This window comes from Bombyx mori, chromosome 12 (genome assembly GCF_030269925.1).
Source record: "Bombyx mori chromosome 12, ASM3026992v2".
In the NCBI taxonomy this organism is placed as follows: Eukaryota; Metazoa; Arthropoda; class Insecta; order Lepidoptera; family Bombycidae; genus Bombyx; species Bombyx mori.
The window spans coordinates 3,822,968-3,845,853 of record NC_085118.1 but is presented as its reverse complement, the minus strand read 5'-3'; the positions used below and the strand labels follow the sequence as shown (position 1 = coordinate 3,845,853).

At 37.4% G+C, this 22,886-nt stretch overlaps 1 protein-coding gene across 1 annotated transcript; it reads left to right on the top strand.

Annotated features, from left to right (window-relative positions):
• The first annotated feature begins 12,493 nt into the window (after positions 1–12,493).
• On the top strand, positions 12,494–17,934 carry CYP338A1 (cytochrome P450 6B2-like). The gene is made up of 2 exons (NM_001282222.1): positions 12,494–13,754; positions 17,445–17,934. The coding sequence occupies exons 1-2, from the start codon at positions 12,530–12,532 to the stop codon at positions 17,612–17,614; spliced, it is 1,395 nt and encodes a 464-aa protein (NP_001269151.1). The 5' UTR covers positions 12,494–12,529; the 3' UTR covers positions 17,615–17,934.
• The last annotated feature ends 4,952 nt before the right edge of the window (positions 17,935–22,886 follow it).

Below are 22,886 nucleotides of genomic sequence, written 5' to 3'. Positions count from 1 at the left end.
ATTTGCGTGGAATGGAACGTATTATTTAAGGTTATTTTAGTTTATAGCCTTGGCAGCACTGAACTGACGTTGATAGTTGCGTACGAGGTGACTTTGACAGACTCTCAGTAGTTTTACGTTAGTGTGTGTGCTTTCTGGTTACAACAATATTCTAACCTCCAAATACTGTTGGTTTGTTTTCGTCCGTGTTTTTGTCAAATCCAATAGTTGTGTGGCGGTGACTAATTTCAACACTTCGCGGCACCTTCGTACTCACATTTAATAGTAATTTTTAACGAACCTTGCCTTGTATCTATTTATTTGTGCGATTATTTTCGGAGCGACAATACTATGACATGTATGATACGAGTACCGGAACCGGAATCTCCGGATATTACATAGTACTACATAATCAATGATGAAAAAATTGTATTTAAATAAAAAGGCCGAATTTATTTAATTACGAAACCACAAAGTCGTCGTGGCCTAAAGGATAAAACGTCCGGTGCATTCGTATGTAGCGATGCACCGGTGTTCGAATCCCGCAGGCCTAGGCGGGTACCAATTTTTCTGTTGAAATACGTACTCAACAAATGTTTACGATTGACTTCCACGGTGAAGGAATAACATCGCGTAATAAAAATCAAACCCGCAAAATTATAATTTGCGTAATTACTGGTGGTAGGACCTCTTGTGAGTCCGCACGGTAAGGTACCACCGCCCCGCTTATTTCTGCCGTGAAGCAGTAATGCGTTTCGGTTTGAAGGGTGGGGCAGCCGTTGTGACTATACTGAGACCTTAGAACTTATATCTCAAGGTGTGTGGCGCATTTGCGTTGTACTGTCTATGGGCTCCACCAGGTGGGCTGTGAGCTCGTCCACACATCTAAACAATAAAAAATAAAAAAACTGTAATATTAACACCATCTCATTTTATTTTTAGTTACAAATTATATTTTAATACCGACACATTTAGCGAATTATCAAAATTGTTTAGAACAATGCTTTCCTAATTCTCGCCGTAAAAGACCATCATCATACCATTACGAAGAAGAAAAAAACCTTAAAAATAACAGGTGTATATGACAAAGAAACTGTCTATGCTATGAACAAAAACGTTGAGGGGATGTTTGTGTATTGAAAAACGAGCAAGCATAATAACGATCTTATTCTACAGCGCGTAGTTATGTAGATGATTTAAAAATCATTACATAAGGTTTTTACTGGTGGTAGGACCTCTTGTGAGTCCGCGCGGGTAGGTACCACCACCCTGCCTATTTCTGCCGTAAAACAGTAATGCGTTTCGGTTTGAAGGATGGGGCAGCCGTTGTAACTATACTGAGATCTTAGAACTTATATCTCAAGGTGGGTGGCGCATTTACGTTGTAGATGTCCATGGGTTCCAGTAACCACTTAACACCAGGTGGGCTGTGAGCTCATCCACTCATCTAAGCAATAAAAAAAAGGAAAAGTTTTAAGAGTTTTTGTGTTAGGCGGATATTAAAAAAAACCCAACTATAGTCCAAAGTAATAAAAAAAGAATTATGAAGTCGTCGTGGCCTAAAGGATAAGGCACCCCCGTTGTACCCATAACAAGTGATGCGAATATGCCCGCGTTCGAATCCCGCAGGCAGCTACCAATTTTTCCATTAAAATACGTAAGTACCAAACACCCGTTCATGGATGACGACAAAGATGAAAAAAAACCCTGATCATAACGTGATATCAGCTATTCGAAGATGGACTACCATAATTCACTAATGAAATTATCTTACTACTCAGTTATACATACATTACATCGATTATGTATGCCTATTTGCAATATTAATACGCTTTTTTTATTAGTTTCAGACGTATGTATGTAACGGAATCTTTGAACATGTTTTTGACCCTCTTCAAAATGTCTTATTAAGGACCGATGACAATTCAATATATTAAAAATAAATAATAGTTTAAAAAAAAACAAAAAAATATACGCTTTTATAGAAAATACAAAATAAAAAAAAAACATAAATTTTAATTAAAAATAGTCTAAGAAAAAAAGATTTTATTGTAAAAAAGCACTATTTTTTTAGACTATAATTTATTTTTAATATACATTGCACCGTTGTTACACATATTTTATTGTTAGCTAGTGAAGTCCAGTCGCGCTTCGGTATGACTATGGATGAATGTGTAAAAATTATCGATGTTTTCTAAACCTCTCGCATGGCACCTATAATTAATTTGATGGTATAATGATATAAACTATTTTTGGAGGACTGGAATCAACCAACTGTAGATACCTACCCAGTTTTCATAGCGCTAGATAATGCATGGGCGACAAACAAACACACAAACGTCTTTTTTTAAAACGCTTTTGTTGGTGTTTGAGCGCGGTAAATAAAGGTATCATAGAACGTCAGTTTTACCGTCTTCAAGACTTCACATTAACTTCAAAATTTACAAACACATCAAGGTCCGATCAAGGACTGACAATACAATATTGTTATAACTTCGTTCTAACAGCCTGTACCAAAATGATAAAATAAGATCAAATTTATTGTTGGTTATGTTTGAAGATTAAGCTTGTTTTTTTAAAGTTTTTTATACTACATATCTAGGGAATCTAGTGAAAGTCTATTTGCTCTAAGCGACAATTCCTTAAATACGCGACATTTATCTTTGTAATTAAAGGTGCGTTTTATTTGGTATTAGCATCAACAGTTCGTTTTTTAATTCAACTTCAATTAAGTTTACTCCATTCAAACAGCTGAAGAAGTATCTTTTTATGATTATTTTTTTCAAACTTCAAACTTTAAATAGTTCTTCTCTAAGGTTAGCTAAAATTTCGCTTAAACAAAATATCCTTTCAACCCTATATTTATGTTATAATATTATTTAAATAGATAAAATATGATGCATTAAAAAAGCAACCGAAGACACGGTCGCGCGTTAGCTGTCAATAAAAATCATATACGATCCTACGGCGACACAAAGACGGTTATAACCAACATTAGGCTAATGACCGCGCCCCATTACGGTCCCATACCACTGCGTTTATTAGGGATAATAACACTAACGAGTTTTTTATTCGACTACAAATAATATGTGGGCAAGCTAATAAAAAAATCCGGACGAATTATACCGTCTACGTCTAGGATGCGAACGTCATTTCGCAAAGTAATGCCCCGCATCACCATATGAATAATGGGTTTACTCTAGACTTTTTAAGTTAAACAAGAAATTGCATTTTTTTTTATTGAAACGAATTAAGAAATTTAAAAAAATTCGACTTGATTTCTTCAAAATTTTAAATCGTCCAGATAACTAGAAAATTGGTTTTTTATTGTTACTTTGGCCAGACGATACGGACCAACTGCTGGTGAGTTGTCGTCGCGTGAGAATCTTCAGATGTGTGGAGGAGCTTAGAGCCTGCCTATCGCTACGTGGTTACTGGAGAACATAGATTTCAACAAACTAAATGCCGCCACACAACTTTAGACAGAGTCCCAAGTCTCCGTTTTTACAGCAAAACGGCTGCCCCATCCTTCAAACCGAAACGCATTACTGTTTCACGGCTAAAATAGGCGGAGCAATGGTACCTACTCGTAGAAGACGTCCCACTACCAGTGATTATGCAAATCAAAATTGTTGCAGGTTTGATTTTGTCGAAGGTCTTATTCTTTCACCGTGGAAGTAATTTGTAAACACGTGTTAAGTGCGTGATTCATTAGAAAAATTGATACCTGCTCGCGGGATTCGAACACAGTCGTGTCGCTCAATACGAATGCACAAGGCGTCTTATCCTTTAGGCCCTCTACTTTCGGACCTAAGATCTTCGAACAAACAGACAAAAATGCCAAAAAATACAAAAAAAATTATGTGTCATAAAAAGAAAGATAAATCTTTCTCTGTCTTATATATATCATGTTCTAATCTATCTAATTTAAATCGAATTAACATAAAGACTATATTTTAATCATATTTTCTTCTGATTTCGCGAGTAATTTGTAGGTATATATTAAATTTTCTCATACATTTTAATACCGCGTTCATCAAATTCATAACATGATTTGTAAAATTTTGAATACTTAACAATCATCGTGGCCACGAACTATTATTACTACTACTAATATACAGGTCAATAATATAGAATTATAAGATATAATATAGAATATAGAAATATTTCAGAGTGTATAGAAAAGTGGTAATTTTCGATAATTTTTTTATTGCCCTTGTAGACGGACGAGCATACGGCCCACCTGATGGTGAGTGGTTACCGTTGCCCATGGACTTTAGCAATGCCAGGGGCAGAATCAAGCCGCTGCCTACAAGCCTCGTTTGAAGAAGGATAGCACTAAGCAGACAAAAGCACACAATAGCACTAACATCCAAACAAAATTTTCCAATTTTTTTTTTGCATAGCACACTCCATTAAAATTTTGTTTGAGGTTAACGAACAGAAACAGTTCTCAACGGCCTATCGGTCAACCATTGCGGAAATCTGAGCTTAGTCAATAAAAAAGTATTTACCCATAACATACTAATTAAGAATATTATTATATCCCGTCTGTTTTACAGTAGTAGATAATTCATTCTCGTTTCGCGACCGGTCTCTTTGTCCCCTATCTTAATTTCCTCAATATAAATGGAAAACATAATCTTAAAGATATTCCTTTACAGCGCATTTTAACAATTATCGCTTTAGGTAGGTAGAAATGAATTCTCGTGAACCAATACCAACTTATAGAAATGCTTAAAGCGCTTAAAGCACTGAAAGTCGCTCGTTAAAACGAAGCTACCGAACGACCCGGGACATTTATTTCGTAACAAAATGTATTGATTAATTACGAACCACTAGCGACTCGATAACGAAGAACAATTAATTCCGAACAAATAATTAAGTTTTGTCACAAAGCATTCGTTCTGTTAACTAACAAAGGTATGAGTGATGGGCGAGGCGTTATCGCGGTTTATCGATATCTTCGGTTATGACGTCACGTACTCATGAAAAATTGTGAGCGAGCAAAGTTGAATTAGAGATGTCCAGTTATTGTATAGTGTCGATTTATTTTGTTGATAAATGTTTTTTTTTGTCCAGAGTGAGTAGTATATATAGTTCACGGTTCAATTGGATTGAAGTTACCTGGACAATGAATGCAACCGTTCATCTCGAGTAATGAGGTGGAAGTCTTCATTGCTAAAGGTCCGCATTAAACAACCCGAACTTTTGTATCGATCATTTGCTTTCAGTGCAAGTAAGTGTAGTGTGTGCAGTAAATAAAGTAACTATTAACAGGAATCGCTGTACAGAAATCAGGCTAAATAATTGATTTCTAATAATTATATCTATATGAGTATTGAAAACGTACACTTACCGGACCAAAAGAAATACACGTAGAACAAAAAATACATCAAAGATTGGAACTCGGAATAGGGGTCTGGAATCGGATACATTAGTCGAGCTATATCGAGTACTATCTTAAACCACAAGATTTGTCTAATACTGATGCTTTTATAACGACATATTCAATATAAGCTTGCATACATACAATTCCAAACAATTACATTCGGACCGTTGGTCTACTGAGTAGTTACACCCACTCGGTGGAAGATCTTCCCTTTGTCACTACTCCGAAACTTTAAAGAAGCTAGTTCTAAATCCGATTAAAATATGAGACATTATTAAAAATAAATGGAAATGATTATTCACTTGATAAGCCGATAATCTTCGATGGTAATTTCATCATTATTTCTGCACTATTTAGTTCTGCCAAGTTTTTTTTGGAATGATTTATTGGTTGGACGTATTCTGAGTCTGCACAACCACACTGCCAATTTCTGCTGAGAAGGAGTCATCCGTTCCGGGTTGAAGGGAACCATTCATAGATTTGTAGTCGTCGTGGCCTAACTGATAAGACGTCGGGTGCATTCGTGTTGAGCGATGCACCGGTGTTCGAATCCCGCAGGCGGGTACCAATTTTTCAAATGAAATACGTACTCAACAAATGTTCACGATTGACTTCCACGGTGAAGGAATAACATCGTGTAATAAAAATGAAACCCGCAAAATTATAATTTGCGTAATTACTGGTGGTAGGACCTCTTGTGAGTCCGCGCGGGTGGGTACCACCACCCTGCCTATTTCTGCCGTGAAGCAGTAATGCGTTTCGGTTTGAAGGGTGGGGCAGCCGTCGTTACTATACTTGAGACCTTAGAACTTGTATCTCAAGGTGGGTGGCGCATTTACGTTGTGGATGTCTATGGGCTCCAGTAACCACTTAACATCAGGTGGGCTGTGAGCTCATCCACCCATCTAAGCAATAAAAAAAAAATAAAAAAAGATAATACACTTAAGCGGTGAGTGACGGTATTCATCACGTGATATCCATAGGCTCGGCTAACCAATTAACCACCAAAAAGAACCGTCCAAAAATCTAATAAATATAATTATTGTCGGCAATAGCCGACAGCTGCAAGCCATATTTTGCAAAGCATAAACTTTTTACCCTTCCTTGTCTATATATATACGAAGTTGCATCTTTTGTTAAAACTTGTCCCAATAGATTCACTAAGATGTCTAATGTGGCAAACAGAAATCGACGCGATGATAAACTATGTTTTCCAATATCCAAAACTACATTAAAGAATAATAGTATACTAGGTATGAGCGTTAGGATATTTAATAAACTACCGAAGAAATTAAGAGACTTAGATGATTTTAATTTTTAAAAAAACCTAAAAGGTAATCTTATTAGTGAAAATTATTATCACATAAATGATTTTCTTATGCATGACATTGAAAATAAATGGATTTTTAATTATTAGTTGAATTATGGATGAATGAATGGTAAATTATATAATATCATAACTATGCACTGCACTAAAATTCGCGTGTCAAATAATGACAAAGCATACACGCTGCTTTTAATTTATGTAATAACTCATTTTCACTATGCTTGGCGAATAAATGATTTCTTTCTTTCTTTCTTCTATTAAATTACCTAATAATAATTAAATACAATTATTATTCGATTTTATTAATATCGACAACGAAATTATCAAGACGTCCCCTCACTAGCCTTGCGACGCCCCGAAGCGATTGAAACTACATTGAACTAGTAAGTACTACCGCACTACAATCGCTTTATGATTACATATCTATTGAGCCTGAAGCTATGCGTTCCTTGTTTATTAATATGTTACAGTTTATAGTACCTGTGTTCAAGTTGAATGAGTAAATCTCACATTCTCCGTCACCTACGTATTGCAATTTATGATTGGTAATCTATTTACAAACGCAGGTCGTTTGATGCTTAGAGAGAAGAGATCGAAGTAATCAACTGCATTGGTTTTATCGAATTGTAGATGTAATTTTTACTGGTGGTAGGACCTCTTGTGAGTCCGCACGGGTAGGTACCACCGCCCCGCCTATTTCTGCCGTGAAGCAGTAATGCGTTTCGGTTTGAAGGGTGGGGCAGCCGTTGTAACTATACTGAGACCTTAGAACTTATATCTCAAGGTGTGTGGCGCATTTACGTTGTAGATGTCTATGGGTTCCAGTAACCACCTAACACCAGGTGGGCTGTGAGCTCGTCCATCTAGGCAATAAAAAAAATAATTAAAACTACTTTTAGCGTTTAATTTCGCGTTTATTATTGCCATTATAATTGCTATTATTTTAGCACAATATTCTAATGTCCACGAGTAACACCTTGTTTTCCTCTACTGATCTGCTGGTAGCGTTGAGGGGTTATTCTGGATTCACTCTGACAGATGGTTTTTTTTTGTTTTATTCGGGCAGGGGGGCGAACCTCCTACGAGATATTTGCCTAGGGGCCACGCAGGGTATGTGGGACTTGACAGTCTGCAGATATTGACTGATTGACGAGGTGACTGACAAGATCCGGCCAGAAACTGAGTGGGCTGTGTATCTTAGTGGTCCGTGACCACAAAAACTGTAAACTGTAACTGTTCGAAAGGCATATTCAGAAATAATAATATAGTGAAATTAATGTAAATAACGCGAGATTAAACCGTAAAATTATGATATATAAATGCCTCGAACCGTAGGGAGTACGCAATAGACCTTAAACACCGGTGTGCTTAGTGCGAGTTTTTCAACGTTTTCGATAGCGGAAAAGTTAACTCAAATTTGTGTGGAGTTGGAACGTTTTTCCGCTAGGGGCGCTGTTCCAATAAGCATACAAAAAGTTAACTTTAACGCTATAGAAAACTCGCACTGAGCACACAGTAATCTGCTTAATCTATACAATACTATTGGTTTATAAACGAACATTTCTGTTTATTTTTGTTGTTCGTGTATGCATTGCTTATCCGATTAAGTTCAGGTTTTTTATTTCATATATATGGTTTGCATTTAATGAAGAAACGTTTATTCTAACTACATTGGAAATCTAGTGGGGTATCGTAAAGTCAAAATTCATGTAGAAGACATTTTTTGAACGAGAACTTGCTTATGCAAAAAATATGAGTATCGTGACATCTAGCGGGCTCTAAAAGAACTAAGTTAGTATTTAAGTTATTCAGGTATTTCCTTGCCAAGCAATAAAGAATATGAAGCATAGTTAGTTAATACAAATGACACTAGATGTCACTAAAATCAAAAGCTAAGGTGTTGAAAAGTGAAATCTCTTCAATGAGGTCAGATAAAATTCTAGGAAGTAATACTGTTGATTCTTGTATATATTTTTCTTAAAATTTAATGTTTTTTATTATTTTTCCTTTTCATTTCCTCTTTTTTCTTTAATTTAATTTGTAAATCACATTAATCATCAATTCTTTTCTTCCTTCCTTCTGAATCATTTTAAATCTTGTAAAACAATTTTTACTTTAACTTGTTTTTGGTTCTTATTAATGGACTAAGAGAACCAACGAATCTACAATGTAAAATAAAAAGATAAACAATGAGCTAATATGTATTTACAATGAATTTTCTTACTGGCGATATTATTAACTAAACTTAAGTGTGTAATATTCTTTTTATAGATTGGCATATCTATTTGGATCATTATAAACATTTGTTATCTGTATTACTATGATTACTTGTCCTGACTGATTGACTGATTCATTAACACAAAGCCAAAATCTTTGAAGCTACAAACTTGAAATGTTGGAAATTTATGTCTAATAACATGCAAGAAAAAAGTATATTTTCTGGAAATTACATTAATTCATTTTTATGATTATTTTTACTTTTTTTTATGATTGAGGGCTTACTGGTGGCCCGGAGGCCTTTCCAGTTTCACAAGAACAGGTGAGCGAGCAAAGGCTCAGCCAGAAAGGGCGTGATTTGCTAACAGCTACCCGAGCGCCTCCAAGGGAGACCTAACAACTCAAGAGTAGCTGCTTTGCGAATGAATCTACTACCGGATCGGAATCGCGACCCGCTCGGATGATCCGGCGAGAAACTCAACGGGCTGATATTTAGGTTAGGTTGCACGTCGAACTCTTTGTCGAGTTCGACGAGTACGGGTAAAATTTTATTCTTTCGTGTTTCAAGCTCGGTTTACGTTTGTATATAAATTTTTGTGAGATAAAAGTGATTCAAGTTATCACTTACTAGCGGCCCGCTCCGTCTCCGTTCCGGCTCCGCTCGGGTCATTGACAAAAATTTCAACGATATTTAACGTTGTTTTATTTTTTTAAATAAAAGAACAATTATTGCGGCATAACTATATTAGTTAGACATTTGCTGTCGCGACACTTTTTGTAAATAATAATGTGTTCTACAAAGCCGTAGTATATTATTTTATTCTATCATCAATAGTTTTCGCAGGACACGCGATGTAAAGAATATTTTAGGTAATTTTTTTACACCTTGGGTTACATTATTGCAGTTTTAGTAAGGATCCCTAATTTTTTTCAGAAAAGAATATATAGCCTATGTCACTCGGGAATAGTGTAGCTTCCAAATAGTGAAATAATTTTTCAAATCGGTTCAGTAGTTTCTGAGCCTATTCAATACAAACAAACAAACAAATATTTCCTCTTTATAATAGTATACTTAGTCTGGCCATAAATACAGTTACTATTAAAAATAAAAAAAAATCTATTGCAAATAACATTCATTACTTTTACAGTGTTTAGTTTAATACATAAATATAAAACAATTTAAAGTATTTAAGGCTTATTCGAAGTGGTCTCCATTGGCTGCAATAAAGTCCTTTAAACGTTGAGGCCAGTTATCAATAGAAGCACGCACTCTTTCCATGGGAAAAATTTTCACTGCCAATCGTACGGATTGTTTTAGGGACTCCAAATTATCATGGCGTTTAGAGCAAGCTGTACTCTCTAAAACTGACCATAAATCATAATCCAGCGAATTAAGATCGGGACTAGACGACGGCCAGTCTTCAGCTCTGATGAAGACCGAAACGTTCGTTTCCAACCAAGACTGCGTAGACCGAGCTTTATGACCTGGCGCCGAGTCTTGCTGGAAGGACCATTCTTGATTATTGAACATGGTGTTGTTAAGGGGCTTCACTACCTTCTCAAGAATGGTATCTTGATACACTTGTGACGATGTTTTGATACCTTTTTCACAAAAGTATGGCTCAGTCACTCCTTCATAGCTAATACCCCACCAAACCATCACTGAAGTCGGATAGTGCCAACGTTGCACTCTGTCGACTAATTGGAAAGCTTCCTTAGAGCTTTGAGCATAAATACGGTCATTTTGTTTGTTAAAATGTTGCTCAATTGTAAAAATGTTCTCATCCGTAAACAAAATTTTTCTATGACCTCCCTTTGCGTACCGCTTCATTCTGTATTAAATTATCAGTTAAGAAATGACCAGTACGTCTCTTATAGGCTGCAAGTTCTAAGTCATTTTTTAAAATACGCGACATGGTTCTAGGTGCTATCTTCATCTCCCGAGATAAAATCTTTTGCTTTCGGACAGGATTTATTCGAATTATTTCCCTTACTGCTTTGACCACATTTTTCGTACGAACACTACGTGGACGGCCAGATCTTTTTCTGTCACAAATAGAGGAGGTCTCATTGCACCTATTAATAGCCTGGTACACAAACATTTTACTGATACCAAGCGTATGGAGAGTTTTAAAAATTGCATTTGGCTCCCTACCTACTTTGTGTAATGCAATCACAGCGATTCGGTTCTCTTTATCACCCCACTCCATTTTAATATCGCAAATTATTGTACAATGTATTGGCGCCAAAATGAGAAAACACAATGAGCAATCATATAAAATCATAATCATAAAAAATGACAGATTCCAAGTTCAAATGTAATATTTTGTTTATTTTTAATTGTAACAGTATTTATGGCCAGACTAAGTATATCTATTAATTTTCTTATATCCGTCGTTTCAAATATATTAGTTTCTGGGGCCACGATCGACTAGGGTTTTTGTTATTTGTCGTGAAATATGTGAAGAGTTGAAAGTTAAATTTAGCTGTTAAGAGGAGATAGGTATAAGCCGAAGGCCGTGAATGCGTTATAGTTTAATTTAACTTATAGTTTTCTTACCCCTATTGTTATCATTTTATGTTTAGTTAAATAAGTTAAAATCTAACAGCAATAAAGGCTTATTTTTTATATGAAAACTGAAAAAAAAACTGAAAGACGTATTTAGGTTCTAGCTATTGAATCATAAAATATCTCACATTAAATTTTTTTTGTTCATAGTCTATAAAATCATATTGTTTGCGTATTGATATTACAAGTTGTGGGTTTTTTATATATGTAAGCGCTCATGTGTATTCGTGAATAGATAAGTACATAAGATTTTTTTTTATTGCTCAGTTGGGTGGACGAGCTCATGGCCCACCTGATGTTAAGTGGTCACCGGAGCCCACAGACATCTACAACTTTAATGCTGCCACCCACTTTGAGATATGAGTTCTAAGGTTTCAGTTCAGGTCTCAGTTTTTACAGTACAACGGCTGCCCCACCCTTCAAACCGAAACGCATTACTGCTTCACGGCAAAAATAGGCTGGGCGGTGGTACCTACCCGTGCGGACTTACAAGAGGTCCAACCACCAGTAATTACGCAAATTATAATTTTGCGAGTTTGATTTTTATTACACGATGTTATCCCTTCACCATGGAAGTCAATCATGAACATTTGTTAAGTACGCATTTCATTAGAAAAATTGGTACCTCCGATCGGGATTCGAACACCGGTGCATCGCAAGATACGAATGCACCGGACGTCTTATCCTTTAGGCCACGACGACTTCGAATGTCCGTAAAACTGATGCTTCTTATTGAACATTTACTTGAAATATATTGCGTAAGTAGGTACGCAGAACAAAACTAACTGTCTACTATTCCGTAATTTGAAAAACATGTAACAGTAGCTCGGCCTACATACGCACGTCAAGTAAGTACCCGAATCGTATACAAAAAAAAGAAAACAAATTAAAAACACCTCTGGCGTGAACTTGAACTTGGATTAAAAAAAAAATTACACTCAGCCGAGATGAACTCAACAGAGAGAAACCGTTATTTTGACCGAGATGCGAACCCAGCCAGCGATCCTCCAGTATCCGACGTAACGCCGCATCGTGCGAACGCAAAATGTTCTTCGAAAGTTTCCTATTGAACTTGTCCGTACTCATCGTGTTGATAGTCGCCTTGGTATTCGATTACGTCACCAAGTTCTTCAGCTACTGGTACGTTAGGCACGTGCCCTACAAGACGCCGATCCCGTTTTTCGGCAGTGACTACCACAGGGTGCTGGGATTGACCAACAGCACTGATGAAGTTGTCAAACTGTACAACGAACATCCCGGAGACAAATTCGTCGGTCGCCTTAAAAACAGGATCCCGGATCTGATCGTAAAAGATCCGGACGCGATAAAGAGGATGTTGTCGACGGATTTCGCGTATTTCCACAGCCGAGGTCTCGGTTTAGACAAATCTCGGGACGTTTGTATACGAAACAATTTGTTTTACGCTGACGCCGAGAAATGGACTCTGCTGCGACAGGGATTGGAGGCAGTTTTGAATGGCTTGTGTCGCGAATTCGACATACATGCATGTTTGTCTGAAGCAAACGGCGACACAAACGTTCAACAGTTATTATCTGTTGTACTGGATAGTGTTTTCGACAATTTACTTCTCGGCGACGAAGGAACATCGATAAAAGAACTGAGGACTACTCTACAGAAGCGGTCGATGATCGTGAAGCTTAAAAGCTATTTGAAGAATATTTTTCCGTCAATATACGTGACGTTCGGATTATCGACGCTTCCGAATAACGTGTTGAAAAATACACGTAAATATATGGAGAGTTCGAAGCTGCAGAGGCTGATTGATGATTCTGGTTATATGCATCAAGTCAGTTTGAAAGATAAACACGTGTACGCTTTTGAGAACGAATTTGCGAGTTCGACCTTAGCATTGTTTGTCACAGAAGGCTACATACCTTGTTTGTATACATTGACCGCTTTATTTTACGAATTAGCCGTAAATCCTCAAATACAAGAAAAGGCCAGAAACTCTATCGAAAAGGATAAAGGGGTAAACTATTTGGATGCGATCATCAAAGAGACTATGAGACTACATCCGTCTCATTCGATCATTTCAAGGCAATGCGTCAAGATGTATCAATATCCTGACAGTAACTTAACTATTGATAGAAACGTCACAATTAATGTGCCAGTGGAGGCGATACACAAAGATAAGGAGCATTATGAAAACCCTGAAGTCTTCAATCCGGAGAGGTTTTTCGATGACCATGGCCCTACAAAACATAGCTACAGCTATTTACCATTCGGCGCTGGTCCGAGAAAATGCATCGGTAAGATTTTTACGTTATTGTTATAATGTTCGCTATGTTACTTACGTCATCTTTTAATTAAATTTTCAATGTTATCTGTTTTAATTGCTACCCAAACAAACTCTAGTACATCTGATAATACAATTAGAATCATAAAAAAGTGCCCTACTGTTTCAGCCTCGTTAAATTTGTAATTCAGAACTTTTATTTTTATTAAGTTCACACAACCGGATAAAATTTACACACATTAACATTTAAGTTAAATAGAAAAAATGAATAAATTATTTATTGAATTCACCTTTTTAGGTGTGAACACAACTTGCATAAGGTCGGTTGTGAAGTTGTCAGAGGTCGATTTTTATTATTGAAATAATAATGCAATTTCTCGGGATACGCAATTGTGTGTGTCTCATTCCGAACAATAAAATATCAATCGATTTAGATTTTTTTTTATTGCCCTTGTAGGCAGACGAGCATACGGCCCACCTGATGGTGAGTGGTTACCGTCGCCCATGGACTTCAGCAATGCCAGGGGCAGAGCCAAGCCGCTGCCTACCACTTAATACTCTCCACAAACCTCGTTTGAAGAAGGACATGTCATTGCGCTCGGGAAGCACCGTGGAGGGGAGCTCATTCCATAGCCGGATGGTACGTGGCAAAAAATACCTCTGGAAACGCACTGTGGATGACCGCAGTGGCTCCAGGTAGTATGGATAAACTCTACTCCGGTGGCAGGCAGTGCGATTGTAAAAACGAGATGCCGGTATCATCTCGAACAATTCCTCAGAGCACTGCCCATGGAACATACGGTACAAAATACAGAGGGAACCGAAGTCCCTCCACAGACCCAGAGGTTCCAAACGATCCGAATTAGGTCCGAGTAATCACGAACCAGCGCAAAAAATCAGGAACCAGCGAATACACTATTTTGGCAGATAAGCCTGATGATATTCAAGTCACTTACACGATAAAAACTATCTACCTTATAAAGTACTTTTGTGCTAAATTCCATCCAAAATTCCTTCAAAATTTCAAGCGTGATTGATTTTTGAGCAGTCATTCAAACATACAAACTTTCAAATTTTGTAATAGATAGTGTAGATTGCATTGTCTCATGAAGAACTTGATTAATATACTTTTGGAGTGACTAAAAACAGACTAACAGATTTGATGTATAATTTTTTTATTAGTTATATTATTTTTTCTCCCTCCCTCACACTCACAAGTCACACTCCCTCCACACACACACACACACACACACAACACGATTTCTACAGTCGATGTACTTTATTTATTTATTTTTTATTTTTATTGCTCTGGTAGGCAAACGAGCATACGGCCCACCTGATGGTGAGTGGTTACCGTCGCCCATGGACTTCAGCAATGCCAGGGGCAGAACCAAGCCGCTGCCTACCGCTAAAACCGTTATTAACCGATTCTATACTAAATCTACGTTCAATCATTTTAAGTGCCATACCGTTGTGTGAAACGGCATATCTGCCGAGCCACTATACACAATAGAAGTCAAGAGAAAGTTACCAGTGCCCGCCATGTTAATACGCAAATTGGAAGTATTCTTCATATTCGTAGGCTTTTGGATTCAGTGCGTGAATGAATTTTAATTAGTAACTAAGCTACACGTAGGTACTTTGCAGTTTCTTTTACTATCTTATACCTTTAAACGAGTAATTCTTGTATATTAATATATAGTCAGGTCATAAGTATTGTCACACAGTAAAAACTTTTCTTTTAGAATGCTGGCCACAAAAAAGTTTATTAAATTCGAATTTCGAATTGTTCATGAAAATAAAAATGTATACTTTTAGAATTTTACTCATTTTTAAATATGGAGTGGACGCTTAAAGAAGACCGTGTTGCAATTATTGCGTTGCATCGTTGCGGTTACGCGCCAATTCAAATTTTTTACATACTGAAAAATTTTAATATAATTTAAAAGATTCGTTTATTGTACCATGAAACGATACAATGAAGTCTCTAGTGTAGATGACAGGTCAAGAAGTGGTCGCCCTCGGTCTGTTAGGACTCCAGCAGTGATAAAAGCTGTGAAGGCGCGAATTCAAAGAAATCCCAAACGTAAGCAGAAACTGTTGGCCCTTCAGATGGAGTTAAGCAGAACCACGGTGAAAAGGGTGTTAAATGAAGACTTAGGACTTCGGGCATATCGAAGAAAAACAGGACATCGTTTGAATGCTCGTCTAATGGACCTGAGACTGACGAGATGCCGCGCTTTGTTGAAGCGGTACGCGGGAAAAAAATATCGGGAAATTCTTTTTTCGGATGAAAAAATTTTTACCGTAGAAGAGAGCTACAACAAACAAAATGATAAGGTGTACGCACACAGTAGTGAAGAAGCGAGCAACCGTATTCCGCGTGTCCAACGAGGTCATTTTCCATCCTCGCTCATGGTATGGTTGGGAGTTTCTTATTGGGGCTTAACAGAGGTACATTTTTGTGAGAAAGGTGTAACGAATGCAGTTGTGTATCAAAATACAGTCCTGACGAACCGTGTGAAACCTGTTTCTCATACCATGTTCAATAACAGGCACTGGGTATTCCAACAAGATTCGGCGCCAGCTCATAGAGCGAAGAGCACACAAGACTGGCTGGCGGCGCGTGAAATCGACTTCATCCGGCACGAAGACTGGCCCTCCTCCAGTCCAGATCTGAATCCGTTAGATTACAAGATATGGCAACACTTGGAGGAAAAGGCGTGCTCAAAGCCTCATCCCAATTTGGAGTCACTCAAGACATCCTTGATTAAGGCAGCCGCCGATATTGACATGGACCTCGTTCGTGCTGCGATAGACGACTGGCCGCGCAGATTGAAGGCCTGTATTCAAAATCACGGAGGTCATTTTAAATAAACTTTAGTGTCATAAGAATCTATGTTTTGTTAAGTTCATTTTGGTATATGAATAGTTACATAATGAATAAACTTGTTTCAATTATTTTACATTAAACATGTGACAGAATTTATGACCTGACTAGGTATAAATCTGAATCTCGGAAACAGCTACAACGATTTTCATAAAATTTAGTATACATGGGATTTCGGGGGCGATAAATCGATCTAGCTACGATTTATTTTCAGAAAATGTTGTTTTAATCGTGTTTTCAATAATCCTCTTCCAGACGTCTATTGGTGAATAATAATACTATTTTTAAAGACACAATAACACTCAAGTTATTTCAGCAGATGGCGTTGTTAAGACACCCGAAAAACACAATTTATCAAAAAATAAAAATACCGGTCATGAAGATGTCATAGTCATATGTCATAATATGATATTGTATGCACAAACAAACGAAATGATAATAAAAGTATTTTCTTCGGCTTCAGGGAGTCGTAGACATAATTAAAATTACTTATTTATAGTCTTCGTAACTCAGGGTTTGTCTGTGAGCACGAAAACTGTAAAGTTTATGAATATTTGAATACAATAATTAAAAAGAAACGGCAGATTAAACCGTAGAAAAAGTTTGAATAATATTAAAGATTTTTTTAATCTACAGTAAATTAAAAGTGTAAATTAGGTTATTTCATGGTGCTTTCAGGAATGTAGGACATCTTTATTAGAATGCAATTGAAGTTTTCAACAAATAGATTGACTAATTAATGACTTAAGATCAAAAAAGATATAGTCGATAAGTCGTGAGACTTACATTAATGTATTTTTTGTTTTGTTTCAGGCGAACAATTGTCGTTGCGAATTATTAAAGGCGTTACTAAAATGATTCTGAACAAATACGAATTACAAACTTGCAGTAAAACACCATCTAAGTTAGCCGTAGTGGATCATGATTTCGGGAGGGTTATCGATAAAGAATTATGGCTGAATTTTAAGCTCAGAGAATTTTAAAACAGCGCCATCTAGTAATACTCAAATGCAACACTTAGAACTGCATTAATGTAACTGGAAGAACCTGAATTGGTTGTGAATCCATTTATTTGTTTTCATTAGTTTAATATTATTTATTAATTTAATTTACTAATAATTTAAAATGGTGCTCTCGAAAATCCAATCACTGATGAGTAACGGTTTTTAACTTAAGCTAGCGTAAGCTGTGCTCTTTTAATAATAATAAAAATATAATAATAAGTATGCGAGTTTATTCCTCTAAGATTATGCCTACTGGTTACTTTTATATTTATAGGTATTATAAATTCATGATTACATAATAAGATGTTTTACTTAATCACAATCTAGATTTATCGTTTATACTCTACAATTATTTTTTTTCCTACCTATGCTGATATCCTTGAGAGGCTTTCAGCTACTCCTTTACATGTAGGTAAGCTCACGGGGCTCAAACCGGGAGTGTTGCTAACACTGGCCCTAGCAAGAGCAGTGCATCGCAGAATCTGACACCGGATCGGAAACGCGACCCACTGAGAAGATCCGGCGAGGACGGTGACCGGTGCTTGAGGTACTTATCTAAAAGCACCGTTAATGGATCGGGAGGATCGGTAATGACGTGTTTAGGGTGACGTCGACTGTTTACCATTCGGTCCACAGCATCGGGTATGTAATTACTGGCGGCCACGACAAGGGGGTTTTCATGTCGTGCCACCTTCTCAAAGTGGCGGAACAATGTCGACTGTAGATACTTACTGACTGAGTCAAGCTCCAGGTCATAATGGAGATCCACGTTCCTTAGGAACCATAGTACTCCGACGGCTATCCTGCAAAAACGGGATTGAATGACTTGAAGGTGTTTCAAGTGGGTGCGGGCCGCATGAGCAAACACTACGCTTGCATAGGTCATGATGGGGCGTATGCAAGTTTTGTAGAGAGTTACCTTATTACAAAAGGACAATTTGCTTTGCTTGCAAATCATAGGATAGATGGGTCCTAATATGAAGGCGGCACGGTCGTGTACCGTTTTGATGTGGGGTCGGAATGTCATCCCTCTGTCGAGGGTGACGCCTAGATATTTGACCTTCGAGGCCCACGGTATGGTCTGGTCAAAGAGAGTGATGGGGCTAATGGCAGAGGTGTTAACGCGCCTATTAGGGAGTGGGCTGCTCGAAGTGGTATTTGGAGGGTGACCCATTTTGAAGAGGACCGCTGTGCTTTTCGTGGGGTTGATGTCAATGCGCCACTTCCGGAACCACTGTCCCATGGTGGTTACTGCGATCTGGAGTCGCCGATGCAATAGCGACTTCTGCCTACACGAGTAGTCGATAGCCGTGTCATCGGCGAAGAGCGCCAGATGGGTCAGAGAAATAATAACGGGGAGAGCGCGGAGCCTTGCCGGACTCCGGCAGTCAGTTGACGGGGGCGAGAGCGAGCTCCCTCTACTCGATATCGAAACGAACGGTTCGACAAGAAGTCTCGTATGATGAGCACGAGTCTGTCTTGCACTCTTATGTTGTACAGTTTGTAAATCAAATCGTTATGTCAGACTTTGTCGAACGCCTTCGCGATGTCGAAGAAGAGGGCTCCGGTCAGGATTGACTTTACAAGATGTAGGAAACTCCTTAAATAGTTTGTTTTAGAAAATTTAAGTATTCAGTCGATGTTTCGAGAAAAAAAATAAAGCACACATATCTGTATAAAATAGATTTTTCTAAAAGGTAATCGCGATGCTCTGAACCTTTAAGTTATTACTTCAATTGTTTTGAGAGGACAGTATCAATTCTGCAGGTGATATTCGGATCTTGTGAAAATCGCACTTAGACACGAAGAACTTAGTAGGTACAGCTTCAGTGTAGCACTAAAGTTTTGTAGTTTCTAAATAATTCAAGTAAACAATGTTAGATCTTATAAAACTTTCAACGTGGCGAATTGGCTGTTTTGTGAGAGAACAACCTAATCAAATATTTTTATGATCGACGCCTTTTACGAGCGGCATGTTTACACAGACGCGTTGTTTGGTACAAGGTATAAATTTTATATACTTATTTATTTTTCGTCTATTTTGTTTTCGTGTTTGTTTCATTGCGCTAGGGGACCCATAGTGTTACAGCGTGTGAGACCGTGAGCGTCGAGACTGACGACATAATATTTTTTTTTGTTTTTGTTAGGCCTGCATTTATGTTTTATAAGAGACAGAGGGAGAGATAGAATATTGAACTCCAAAACATAATTGAAGACATCAGTGGATGAAGGCGCTACGATACAATTTGTTAATTTTGAGAAAACGGGCAACAAACTTTTATTAGTTGCCTTTTTTTTCTTTCATAACTCCTTCATCACATGAAATTTTCTAAAAATAGCCTTTAAATCCGGAAGCTTAAGGGTTTATTTCATAGGCACATAACACCTTTATTCAATGGAAAAACTCAATAATCTTAAATATGGTACTTAGCCCCTTCATTCACTGGTGTCTTCAATTAACTTAAAAAAATAGTCAACAGACAGATAATATAATTGTACAATATTTTCATTATCCTCTCATATTCTCATGGTCTTATTGATTAAATCAATCTATTTCAGACATCAGTAGACATTCTGAAAAATATACTATTATAATTTGATAATAAATACAGTATTTCACGGCTGCCTCAAAATATACATAATAATAGAAGTATTTTCCATTTAACCGCCAAAATCATCAATGGCAGTTTATGGTAAAAAGAAAAATGAACGCAATAAACACGCTTCCGCTCGTGCCTTAATACCTTCCCCGAAAGGAGAGCATTATTCAAAGCGATTGCTCATTTGTGTACATTATTTGTAAAAGCAAAATAAACATAAATAATTGAAGGGATACGCGATCGAATCTTTGAAGGGATTTTAATTCTGATGACAAATTCCCTTCTCGTGTTTGATGTATTTCGATTGCCGATTCTACATACATATTAACTTTTATATATTAAAGATTTATCCAGGTCGCCGGTTCGCTGAAAATACAGCTATATACTAGGAGTAGGAAGCTCTCATTCCAGCATGATAAAATGCAGATCGCGGCTACCAACTTAGGACAGTGTTTTCGGACATCAACCCCCCGAAAATCACACCCGTGCCCTTCTAAAGGAGTCGCCCTCCCGACACCACTATTAGCATTTCGTCATGAATTAGGGCGGTAATTCCATTCCTTTCCTCCATTCCTCCAGGTCTTTGACCACCTATACTGAGGGCCTCGAAACCTCATTGGCCTTGCCAAGGACATTTTTTTATTGCTGAGATGAGTGGTTCAACTCAAGGCCCACCTGGTGTAAAGTGGTAACCGGAGCCCATAGACGTCTACAACGTAAATGCTGCCATCCACCTTTAGATGTGAATTTTAAGGTCTCAGTACAGTACTACAGCTGTCTCACCCTTCACACCGAAACGCATTACTGCTTCACGGCAGAAATAGGCAGGATGGTGGTAACTACCCGTGCGGAACTTACAAGACGTCCTACCACCAGTAATTACGCAAATAATAATTTTGCGGGTTTGATTTTTATTACACGATGCTATTCCTTCACTGTGGAAGTCAATCGTGAACATGTTAAGTACGTATTTCATTAGAAAAATTGGTACTCGCCTGCGGGATTCGAACATAGAAACATACGAATGCACCGGACGTCTTATCCTTTAGACCACGACGACTTCGAACATAGCCATCACTCTCGACAAAAGGTTGACTTTCGGTCTCCACATTAAGTCAGTACGCCATAGATAATAAACATAAACAAGAGTACGCGACTGAACCGCGCTCCTACACGGCCGACTCTACAAAATTATCTGAAAGCGAAGTATTTTTTCTTTCGTAAGAGTTCGACGAGCAAATTACCCATAAACACAGCCAATTGAGTTTTTCGCCGGATCTTCTCAGTAGATCGCGATTCCGATCCTGCGGTAGATTTTGCGAAGCACTGCTCTTGCTAGGGCTAGTGTTAGCAAATTCTTGCAGGTTGAGCCTGTGAGTTCATCGACCTATTCGCGCGTAGCTGAAATCGCCCTTTAGGCTGCCAACGGATCGGTGGGAGAAATAGTGATTCTACATGTCTTAATCTTGTGACTGGTATTTTGGATTGGACTGGATTTTATGATTTGTAATTTTTATCCGGACAAAATTATTCATTCGGGGATCGAATTTCGTGGCTACCGGAGTCACTAGTCCTACATAAAGGAGCTATGAATGCACACAGAGATGGTCGAAGTCTCAACGAATAGTCATTGCGTTGGAAACCTCCTTTGTCAACTGACGCTGAAATGAGCCAGCAGCTGCATCGTACCGGAAAGGAATCGAGGAAAAATGGGATCTCACATGAATGTAGAGATTATAATGATACATACGAACAGTTAAAATAACAAAACAAGCTTTTATAAATACGCAAAATTAATAATCCTTGGAAATTTAATATCCAACAAAATCCATCGTTCATTCGGGTTTTGCAATATCGCATATTATAAGCACGAATCGTAATTCCGGTGAATCCTTTGAAAATTTCAAATTAAATTTCAATACAAACAATGTATTCGCAAAAAAACAAGGGCGCGCGCCGGCGTGATCTGTAAACATATGAGGCTTTGGCGCAGGGTACCTTGTGTACACCCGCCGATATCCAACCGATCGTGCAGGTATCACGTATCTCGTAAATGCAGCAAGAGTGCGTTAGGCACGTTACACACATAGGCTTGTTCAAAATGTTGGCGTGTATTTCGCATTATCATTAATTTCATTAGTTTCACGGAAAAAAAAATCTATTGTAGTTTTAATTGAGTTTTTTTTTTTTTTTTAGAAAACTTTAAACAATATTATGTAAATGTATCGAAGCAATAACAAGCATTTTATGCGATTTTCCTACTTAAAATCTATATATTAATACGTGAAGCAAAAACTTTGTATCCCTTTTTACGAAAATTGCGCGGACGGAGGAGTATGAAATTTTGCACACTTATAGAGAATATAGAGAAGAAGTGCACAATGCTAATATTTTTTCAAAATAATGCATAAAAGATACATTAAATCAATAAAGAAAACATTACACACACTACATACCATATATTTGACGCACACACGCATGCATACTATTTATTGTCAAACTTTTGTTCTTGACGTCTGTTGTCAAATTGAGAATAGATTAAATATTGTTTGTCTTTGTTAATATTTTTTATAGTGTAGTCTTGTCGAAATTTGTGATTATAGAAGTATAAAACACAATCATAATAGTGTACAAACTTACAATTCCAATTA

What these genes read in the sequence shown, in the direction of transcription:
- CYP338A1 (NM_001282222.1), top strand. Translation starts at nt 12,530, where the DNA reads ATGTTCTTCGAAAGTTTCCTATTGAACTTGTCCGTACTCATCGTGTTG. An exon ending in TGGTCCGAGAAAATGCATCG is followed by an intron (nt 13,755 to 17,444) that starts GTAAGATTTTTA and finishes GTTTTGTTTCAG; the next exon opens with GCGAACAATTGTCGTTGCGA.